The 10,873-nt window shown below is 33.1% G+C and overlaps 1 protein-coding gene across 1 annotated transcript in view; it reads right to left on the reverse strand.

The window, feature by feature from the left end:
* The window catches only part of GLRA3 (glycine receptor alpha 3), a 229,159-nt gene extending 219,370 nt beyond the window's left edge, over positions 1–9,789 (reverse strand). Inside the window, exon 1 of the mRNA XM_051964069.1 lies at positions 9,700–9,789. Within this exon, the coding sequence (XP_051820029.1) occupies positions 9,700–9,770 (71 nt within the window). The 5' untranslated portion in view covers positions 9,771–9,789. The remainder of the gene's footprint in view (positions 1–9,699) is intronic.
* Between the last annotated feature and the right edge of the window lie 1,084 nt (positions 9,790–10,873).

Below are 10,873 nucleotides of genomic sequence, written 5' to 3' on the forward strand. Positions count from 1 at the left end.
AGTAGGGCTAAATGAATTGATCTGGAAATTACCTGCATGGATATCAAAATTGATCCTATGGGAGAGATTACCAAGATAGAAAATGAAGAAAAGAAAAAGTGGCCTATGGCACAGCTTTAGTATATAACCACAGGTAGGTAATAAGATATAGTTAACGATCCATCAAAGGATATCAAGAAGAGAATAGAAAGATAGGAAGAAAACCAAGAGAGCAATGTCATGAAAATTTGGAAGGGAGGTAATTAAATATTCTTAAATGCACAGAGATCAACAAACATTAGGACTGAGAAAAGTCAATCAGATTTCATAATTGCTAATGTGAAGGAGGAAGTTTCAATAAAGTGATGAAGGTGAAAGATATAAGAGACTGAGAAGTAAGTTTCTTTACTTCTCAAGGTCCTAGGCACCTCTCTGAAACTACAAATTGGGAACTAGGTAGGTGGTGAATTTATTTATCAGGAATTCCAGTACTAGTAGTATATTATAGTTCCAGTCCATGTTTTATTAATTTAAAAAAGTTAAAGTGGAGGAAAGAAAGTGAAGGCAATGAACAGAGAATGCCTATGGGCAAATCACTTTATGTTGCAGAATCCCAGCTGACTTTTTTTTTCCCCTAAGGCAGTTGGGATTAAGTGACTTGCCCAGAGTCACACAGGTAGGAAGTGTTAAGTGTCTGGGACAGATTTGAATTCAGGTCTTCTTGATTTCAGAGCTGGTGCTCTATCCACTGACCACCTAGCTGCCCCTCTTCTCTCCCCCCTCCCCCCCACCCCAGACTAATTTTCTAAGATTAAAAGATAAGAGAGCAGGTACTAATCTGTATTAGTACAGGGAATTTCCTCACTTGGAATTTCTTATTCCAATGACATCACAGGTCTTGTCCAAAATAAAAATCATGAATAGCTGTTTTGCTTAACCCTAAATGTTTTAATATTTTCTTTATCTTTAATATCTTTAACAATTTTCATTGTTTCTATAATTTGTCTATAATTTTATTCAGAAATGGATTTTTGGGGGTCCGTTTATGAGATTATCTGTGTGTGTGTATGTGTGTGTGTGTGTGTGTTAACACCAGGTCAGTTAAGTCTGGAATTCATCCTTCTTGATGTTCTTCAGATTCTGCTGATCTGAAATTTGTACCTTAAGCTCAGTAGTTATGTATAATTTTATTTCATAATTTCCTGATGTTATAAATTTGCTTATACTTAGGTCATATTTTAAAGCTCTTTTTTGGACAATTATTCTGCTTTTACCATTTTTTCTTCTGAAATAACAATTGTATTTCTAGGAGATTCCAAACTTTTGTTTATATTATTCTTAGATAATTCTAAAACTATTCCTGTCCCCCCCACCCAAGTTTTTATGTTACCTTGCTTCTGAAGTATGTTATTTCTTTTAGTGAAGTCAGAATCTTAAAAAAAAATTACTTTAATATATTTATCATTCATCATGATGAGTTTTATAATGTTTCCAGCTTTGGTAAAAAAAAAAAATAGTAATGCATTTTTTTTCCTTTGGTGCCTTTTACTTCATAGTAAATATTTTTATTTACATAGAATGAACAGGCACAATTTACTATGTAAATTATTTTTATTATTTCTTTACCTTGAATATAAATAGAAATATGTTTTAGGAGTATTTGGAGAAGTTACGCATATATTTACATTCATCTATCTCTTATTTCTAATTCTCTCTTATGTCACTCATTCTTTTCTAGTGTCTATATGAAGAATTCTGCTTTATAATCAACAAAATGGCATAATAAGCCACAGGAGATATTTGAGAAGGAAAATAACATAATTAAATCCTTGAATATATGTAGAGACTTCCTCAAAGTGCCTAGTACAATGCTATGCATCTTTATATAATAGGAATGCCACAAACAATTATAAAATTTGTTTCCTTAAATTTTTGGTAAAAACCTAATGCCTATTCCTGATATTTCATGGGAAGATGGATTCAACTATTCATTAACTTTTTTTTTTTTAAATCACAGTAAGGTGAGGGGGAAAGGAAGGACTTCATCCTGCCATATTAGGTCTTCACTAATCTATTTATTACCCAGTGTTTGGCAAGAACTCCTTTTTTATGTAAACCTCACCTAGCAGACTATCAATATGATTACAATTTAGTAAGTAGTAAAAGAATGTTATAGACAATGTAGGCTTATAGGAAGGCAGCTACATAGCATTTTAATATTTACAAATCCTTAACAAATATTATCCCATTTTATACTCATAACTATCCTGGCAGGTAGATATCATTATCCTATTTTACATTTAGGGAAATTAAGGAAGTTAAAATTACGCAGCTAGTAAATATTTGATGTTACATTTGAACTTGTGTCTTCCTGACTCTAGATCAAATTTTCTATCCTATGGCTGATTGAGCTTTTTCACTAACACAAAATTGTTATTAACCAAAATCTCCACAAATGAATTTCCCAGGAAGAACACAAAAAAAGAAAAAAAAATTTTTTTTTCTGCCAGAATTCACTTTTTAGGCTTTGAAGCAAAGCAAAAGAACACATTCCTTCACATTGTGATGGAGTTATTCATTCACATTCATTCACATGTTCAGGTTGTCATGGAATGTATTCAACATTTTAGAAAACATTTCTCCTAATTTATTCAAACCTCAAGGCTGTGTTGATATGTAACTTGTATAATGAAAAATAAAATTGTATGTTTTGAAAATAATGAAATTAAATGAAATGTTTTTTGGCAGTTTCCTTCCTTTTGTCATTTGTTCTATCTTTGCCTCATAATCATCACTTATCTGCATTTCAAAGAAGCCTGAACACTGAAGCTTTGTGTTTTGCTTTATTACTATAAGAACTAGAATATGAAAACCAAAGAGAAGAAAAGCTTTGTAGAAATATTTTCTCAGCAAAACTGAGTAAAAACTTTTTTAGAATTCTACAACTTCCACATTCAGATTTCCAGCTCAATTTCTGTGAGTCTTTCACTTGTACCTATTTTAAGAGAGAACCTCTTTGAAGGCCTATTTCTTTTTATCTTCATCTTTTCCTATACTTGACATATTAATCCATTTCCCACTAGAGAGATTTCATAAAATCATGTTGAATCAGAAAATGATAAAACATCTATCATATGCAACAATTTAACAGAAACGAAATTGACATTTTTCTAGTCAGTTATTAAAATAATATTAATTTAATAATCACAAATTAAGCTGCATGTACATATAGAGAAATAGGAAAGAGATGGAATGCAGCTAAGATACAATTTGTATAAGTCTACAAAAAGCAAAAGTAAAACTCAAAGCTAGACATGTTTATGTTTCTATGTCAGTTGGAGAGAGGAAATGGAAAAGATAAGAGAGAAGCAGGGAAGAGAGAAATTTAAGTTGTGGAATTTCTTTTCATAATGGGAATGTTTTTTGACATTCAACAATGTGAGTTTATCTGCCAGCACTTAAGAACCATCTTCTAAAAGCACTATTTCTAGGGCTGCCAGGACATATAACTTGACCTCTTGGCTGAAACTTCCAGTAGTAAAGGTGCCAATTACAGAGGCTATTTCTGTGACACAGATTTCTGCCCACTAGGAACATAGCCAAGATGGTGAGGTTTTTTAATAGGGATTGCAGTTCGGCCATCAAATTGAAACAACAATTTTAGTCTGGAGTTTAGCCAATGGATGAAAAGTATAGTGATAAATTTTGTAATTTAAGACCCTGATCCAACCAGTATTCATTTCCTATTTGGGTTTTTAGGAATATGAATTCCCTCAAGTTTGTATTTTACAAATCCATATGTTATGAACTTAATATTCTGCTAGACTAAAGGGTGTATCTTTAATTACACAAAATTATGATTAAAATTCTATTAATTACAATATTTACTTTTATAATCAGAAAAATATAATTATATGTAGGCAGAATTATGTCAAATTTGTGTCATTACTACATCTAAGACATTAAATGCTTCATTATAAATTGCAATGATATGTTAAAAATATATGTAACATTCTGATGGCAAAAAAAGTATTTTGTCTTCATATATGCATCTTCTCTAATTTAATATTGATTCTGCTTCATGATTTATGGAAATGATTGAGATCATATTGTATTTCTTTGTACCTTTATTTTTATTTTGAAAGTTACTCCTATTCATATTCACTTCTTATAATCCCAATTTTGAAAGGGATCTTTCTCCTACTCGAACTAACTTTTTTGTTTTTTTTACTAATTTCTGTACCCTACCACTTTCCATCTTTTATAAAATCAAACTTGTATATTTGTTTTTCTCCACAGTGTTTTTAGCTCCTTTTCTTTATGGGAATCTTCCTCTTTACCTCCCCACCATAACACCATACTAAAAACTAAATAAAAAAATACCTTTCTACTCTATTCAAATATCAAGTTTTCCATCCAGTTCCTTACAGCTAAAAACACAATGTGGAGAAAAACAAATATACAATATTTGGACAGAGGTTCAGGAACCTGTGGTAAATCGATAAAAAAAAAAACCCTCTAGAACTGTGAGTGCATAGATAACAATACAAGTGTATATTCATATTTTCCTATATGATTTTCAAGTCTCTCCTCAATCTAGAAACACCTATCTATTCCACTCTTTCCAAACATTTATGATATTTTGTAGTTAGTCACTGTCATTCAGTGGTAGGTATTTTAGAAATATTCAATATGTGGGGGTTAATGATTTATAGTTATATTCATGCTTCTGAGCATTTACAATTCTTTAAAGCTTTAAGAAATATGAATTTGTTACTTTTGGAGCTCTCTCCAGTCCCAAAGTAGTTGTAGCAATTGAAATGTCTATGACCCCATATCCATGGTAACCATAATGAGATTCTATAAACTCAACTGAGCCAATCTATATCAGTGATGGACATATTATTCATTCCCAGGGCCATAGTAGGCTATAAAAGTATGAGGCAAACAGAATTCAGTCACTCAGCAAGTTTTTCCTAGGTACAGAACACTGTGCTAGTGGCATGTTGTCTGCTCCTAGAGGATACACATACATACAAACACTCACACACAGAGAATTATAAGTTATCTCAGAGGCCATCAAAGCTTAACTTATACTAAGGGAGACAAAGCATACATAAAACTAATAATATAAACATATCAAAACGTAAAAATTATATTGCACAAATTGACAATGTAACAATTATAATGTTCATCAGATTGGACTGATCAGGGAAAATTTCTTGTGGTAAATTGCAAGGAGATTCTTATATCTTATATCCTTACACTTTAAGTTGTTATCCTTCTAAGAAAAGATTGTTATAGGGAAGGGCATTCCTCCCATAGAGAGAAGACATTGCTCCCCAGATATCTTCAATTCAACTTAAGTTACAAAAGAAGAGGAAAAAAAGTGTATTGAGGGAAACAAGTAGCTTATTTTGGCTCTTTAATGATTGTTTTAAAGAGAAAACAAGAAGGGAGCAAACAAAGAGCTTTCAAAGACAGATTGAAGAGCCTAGATTTTATAACTGTCAAGAAATAGTTTCTGGTTTTTTTTGACTTGAAACACAATTATGAGAATTGTGCTTGAAGAAGATAATTCTGGTAGATGTGGAGGTTGAATGTGAGCAGAAAGAAACCAAAGTACAGTTTTAAGAAAATCAAAGAATAATGTGGTGGAAGGAATTCAAGTAATTTCCTTTTTCTAAGTGTATAACTTTATCAAGTCCACCTCAGTTGGAGGTGAAATCTCTATTTTTCTCTATTAAAAAACATGATAATCCATAGGAGGCAGATAATTGTTTTCAACTGACAACTAAATAGTACTATCCTTGAAGTTCTAAACATTATGTAATATGTTATAAAAATCTCTTTATAGCTGAAGATTCCCTATTTCATCTTTCTTCTACCAGACATATTTCCACTGATCTTCATTGATCCAAAAATAGTCTACCACCTGACAGACCATTATTAAAACAGTTTCTTTCAAGTCTACCATCCTTCATAGGGTTAATACTCAGGAAATTTATGATGCTTATATACATTTCTGTCATGTTGTTCATCTTTATTTTACAAGCCAGTAATTGTTTTGCTGTTTGATTATTTGTGATCATAACAATGAAAATTTCAAGCAATCAGGGAGTTACTCTGAATGACATATTGGTGATCTTATCTTCTTAATTCATCTTTCTGGTTTTGTGTACTAATTCCAAGGCTCTCAGAGAATTCATTTCTGGTCGATGATAGAGGTGTTCAATGGAAAATGAATCAACAGAGGAGATTTTAATTATCTAATCATCTTACTGTGTCCTTTGTCAACTGAGTTCTAGTCCCACATCATTACCTATTGGACATTTTTAGCTAGATATTACTCAGATACCTTAAGATCAATATTTTAAGAACAAAATTAATCTTTCCTCTCCCCAAAATGCCTCTCTTCTAAAATTTTTTAATTCATTTGAAGCCACCATATCCTTCCTGTCATTGAAATTCACACATTCTCACCTCCTATTTCCACACCACAAATAAAAACAGTTAACAAATATTATTTTCACCTCCACATCATCTTTCACAAATATCTCTTTTTTATCTATAAAGCCACTGCTCTTGTTCAAGCCTTCATCACTTCTTAGCTAGAGAATTTCTTTTATTATGTTGTCTTATCTCGTCTTTCCCTAATCCAAACCATTGTCCACAAGCACCAAGGTGATATTGCTAAATTTCAGGCCTGCCTATATCACCCACTATATTCCTCATCTCTGCCCATCAATAAATTTCAGTGACTCCATATTTGAGATAGGGAATCATATATACTTCTGTTTGGATTTTAAATCCCTTACTCTACCTCCAAATTACTTTTCCAGTCTTATTACAAATTATTACTGTTTTCTACCTTCTATAGTCTACTCAAATTAGTCTTAGTGTGATTTTCCTTCACTCAATTTCATTTCTTTTTGTCTTAGAATGGTTTTCTTTTTACCACCACCTCTTATAATCTCTATTTGAATTGAAGATTCAGTTAAAAAATCAGCTACTACCTTCCCCATACAACTATTGCAGATCTGTGAAAAAACATTTAGGGAGGTAACTATTTTTGTATAGCAATTCCTAATTTGTAGATCATTGTGATAATTAAAATCACAAGGAATGTAAAGGGAACACCCATAAAGAGATGAATATCACCATAGAAATGACACAAAATTAACATTAAAACATTGGGCTTCTTCATTTCATTTTTTAAACCCAGTAAGATTTTTCAAAGTAAGTCAAATATGATAAAATTTGTACAAGAATGAATACAACTACTGCACAAGGTAACATATAGATGGCCTTGGCAAAATTGTTTTTAATAGGAGAAAGGCAAGCATAATAATCATAACAAACCACAACACCAATATTTAACTGATAAAAAATAATATTGTCAAAACTTTATTTGATTAAATTTCTTATGGATTAATATGTATATCTATTGATTAGTAGATTCAAAAGAGATAGCCCCTAATGGTTCTTAAAAGGGAGTCTTTAAAAAGTAAAACTTTCAACTAATTTAAATTATGTATCAATAATTCTGAAGTTGGGGCTTATCTTTATGCATGGCAAGTTTTTGTTTTTGTTCCAAGAACAATGATACTAGGGGAAAATATAGTTACTTTTCAAAAGATGGAGTTCAAGAACTTTCTTTATAAAAATCACTTTTATATAATGTTGCCAGTAGGGGGAGTTTTCCTTTCGAGTACTACTAAAGGACACTTTGTACTTCACTGGTCACCCTGCAGTACCAAATATTTCATTTTCTATTGAAGTTGAAAATTTCTCATTGGATGAAGGACTATTTTAGTACCAACCTGCAACATAGTCAATAAAACACGTTCGTATCCATACAAGACAAAAGAAAAACAACTTGATTGAAGAAGAAAGAAAAAGAAAAGTAGAGTTGATACTTCCACACTGAGCCTCCACATCTGCAGAAATTTCCTTTCTTTCATTTCAATAAGTGCATTTAGAAAAGCTTTCACAAGCTACAACTAATTTATTATAGATTTTCAATTATTTTAGTAAAGACCATGGAACCTCATTATTTAAGGATATCTTTGAAGAGATAGTTTGACTTGATAGCATGCAAAACAGTATTACATACATTTAAAAATATATAATTGTCTATAGAAATTTTAGTAATCTTGTCCTCCTAATTCCAAATAACAAAAACATTTCTCACAGAAAAACATGTCAATTTTCTTAAAAGTTGTTCATTTCTTTTTTTGTGGGGAATGGAGGCACTTTCATGTTAGAACATAAAAGCAAAATAATATCCAGTTATAAAAATTATTATATGATTTCTAATGCAGTAAGTATATCTCAAAAGTCTTAACTAGGAAAGTCTTGAATTGTTGTTGCATTTAAATCCCTCTACTTACAAGTTTCAAAAAAGAGTGAAGTTGTAGAAAATTTACCAGAATGAATTGAAGTTGTGCTTCAAACACATGCTCCTCATATTCTTAACCTTTCATTTCAGAAATAAAATATGCAATGATATTAAAAGTACACACTCTTATTTGCTCTTTCTAACTGTTTCATTTTACATCCAGACATATTTGCTCCCCCATGTTCTTTGATCTGATTTCTTCAATGTGTTTAAGTATATTTCAAAGGTTTCCAACACTAAGAAATAAAAAATCAACTGAGAATGAATACACTCATCATTTAAGAAAATCATTTCTTAACCATTTAAGAAAAAAAATTTGGCAATGTAGCAAGCTCATTAGGATTGAAGATATCTATTACATAGATATTCCTATTACATACTAGGGAATATCACCTTTAACTGGAAGAAGAAAGTATTGACTATACTTTCATAAGTAGGACTTGCAACATTTATAATGTATAATTAAGTACCAAAACAGATGATAAAGACTCCATACTCTTTGTCTACTTCCTTCTCTTTCCTCTTTCTTGCAAGATTTTTAAAAGGAGAAAGAATTTTGTAAGAAATAGCTAACAGTCCACAAATCCTCACTGAACCACAAGGTGAGCTTATCTCTTAAGACTAATTATTTGAAGAGAAATATTATCAGATTAATTTATTTACTGAAAGGAAGAACCTGATAAATATAATGAAAGACTTGTTTTAAGGAAACTCCTATTGCAAAGAATTCAAACCTCTTTACCTTAATGTTCCCTCTGTTATTCTCAGTATCACGGTTTCTCTTTCCTTAAGAATCATTCTTTTCTGAAAAATGTTTCTGAACTATAATTTATACCTTGAAAAATTTCAAATTATTCACAACTAGTTATCAAACTTTGTATAACTTTTGTATATAAAATAGCAGGCTTGAGAAACTGTAATGAGTTCACAATTCATTTATAAAGACAAGACTCCACAGGAAATCTTACATTGGAGGGCAAATAAACAATCCAGACTTTCCAAATGATCAAGTCTTCTAGAAATACCTCCGTTGAAAAGGAAAACAATGACTATGAAATATAAAAATCAATTACTGAAATTCAGTTACCAGGAAATAAGTTCATCGAGAAGAAAGTTACCTTCAATCATCCAGTTCCCTTTCATTTTCTTTCAAAACCTCAGAGGCAATTAAGCTAGAAAAATAAGTGAGGCAGGAGAGACACCTTCAGCTAGTATTAGACAGTGAGAGCAGTCTCTGTTTTGTCAGCGTTAAAGTGCTCGTTACCAGATGGAAGACAGAAGGAATTCATCGCCCAACTGCTAACTACAAGTGGACTCACCTGAGTAACACAGTTGCTTCCCAGAAGTAAAATCCCGAAGCAGCTATCCGAAAATATTTCACGTGGGCCATGTTCTAAGCAGTCATTTACATTACTGAAAGCAGGTGTGTCCAAGACATGGGGAAACAGAAGGAACGTAATGAAAAACACAAAATACCAATAGTTCTTGGATTGGATAGTGAAGGCGGCTGGGAAAGCTTCAGCACCTTAGACAGCTCTCAACAGTCCGTTGCACCTGTGATTTCCAACAGGATTCCTTTTTTCAGTACAGGAGAGGAGAGACTCAAGGGTGGCAGAAGCGCAAGTGATTTATACACTGTTACCAGCGAAAGGAAGGGTGATAAGGTTAGAGAGGAGGGGTCTGTAATTTCCCTTTTTTTGTGGACAACAGCTCTCTGAAGCTCCGGCAGACTTGTGCTCACCAGGGAAGGAGATCGATCCACTTCAGGGTTCCGAGCACACTGGACTAGAGGACTCAGTTGCAGCAGGATTTCCCCGCCGCCTGTTTCTGTTTCCGCTCCTGCACCTGTTTCAGGCGTAAACCCAAAGTCCGCTCTCCACATTCCAGCAAAATCCAAACCAGAAGACCGCTGACAATCCAAATGGGGGCGAGGGAGGTACTAGGCAACGCTAGCCTTCCCGCCAATCACAATACCGCGGCTCTATAGATTGACAGTTCCTTCGGGATCACGGGCGGTGCTTACCACTTTGCCCTTTAAAGGAGCCGGTGTTGGGCACATGAAAAGAAAATGAGACTATATGTAGTTGTCATGGAATGGGGTGAAAATGGGAGGTTGGGAAGAAGATACGGTAGAGAAGATATTGATTCTGCACCCGACTGAGGTCCCTTATTTATGCCATTTGGGATCTCTTGGAGGAGATGGTGGAAGACGAACTTAAAGTGTGTGGGGGGCTTCCTCTTCCTAACTGGGAGGATTGAGGCTTCTAGGGCTTTAATTTCAAAATCTTGCTTCTGGAGAAAACAGAAACAAAGTCCCAAGGGCTAGGCATCCGTTCTATTTGTTTTTATTTCACAGCACTACTTCTGCGTTTTCTTTAATAAACCGAGTAACTCGGAGAAGGAAATATATGTGGAGGGTAGTGGTAGGTGGAGGGGGGGGGGAGTTAGGAAGTTTGGGAAGGTGGAGGGGGGGAAATCCCACTTTATTACACT

Source organism: Antechinus flavipes, chromosome 6 (genome assembly GCF_016432865.1).
Source record: "Antechinus flavipes isolate AdamAnt ecotype Samford, QLD, Australia chromosome 6, AdamAnt_v2, whole genome shotgun sequence".
In the NCBI taxonomy this organism is placed as follows: Eukaryota; Metazoa; Chordata; class Mammalia; order Dasyuromorphia; family Dasyuridae; genus Antechinus; species Antechinus flavipes.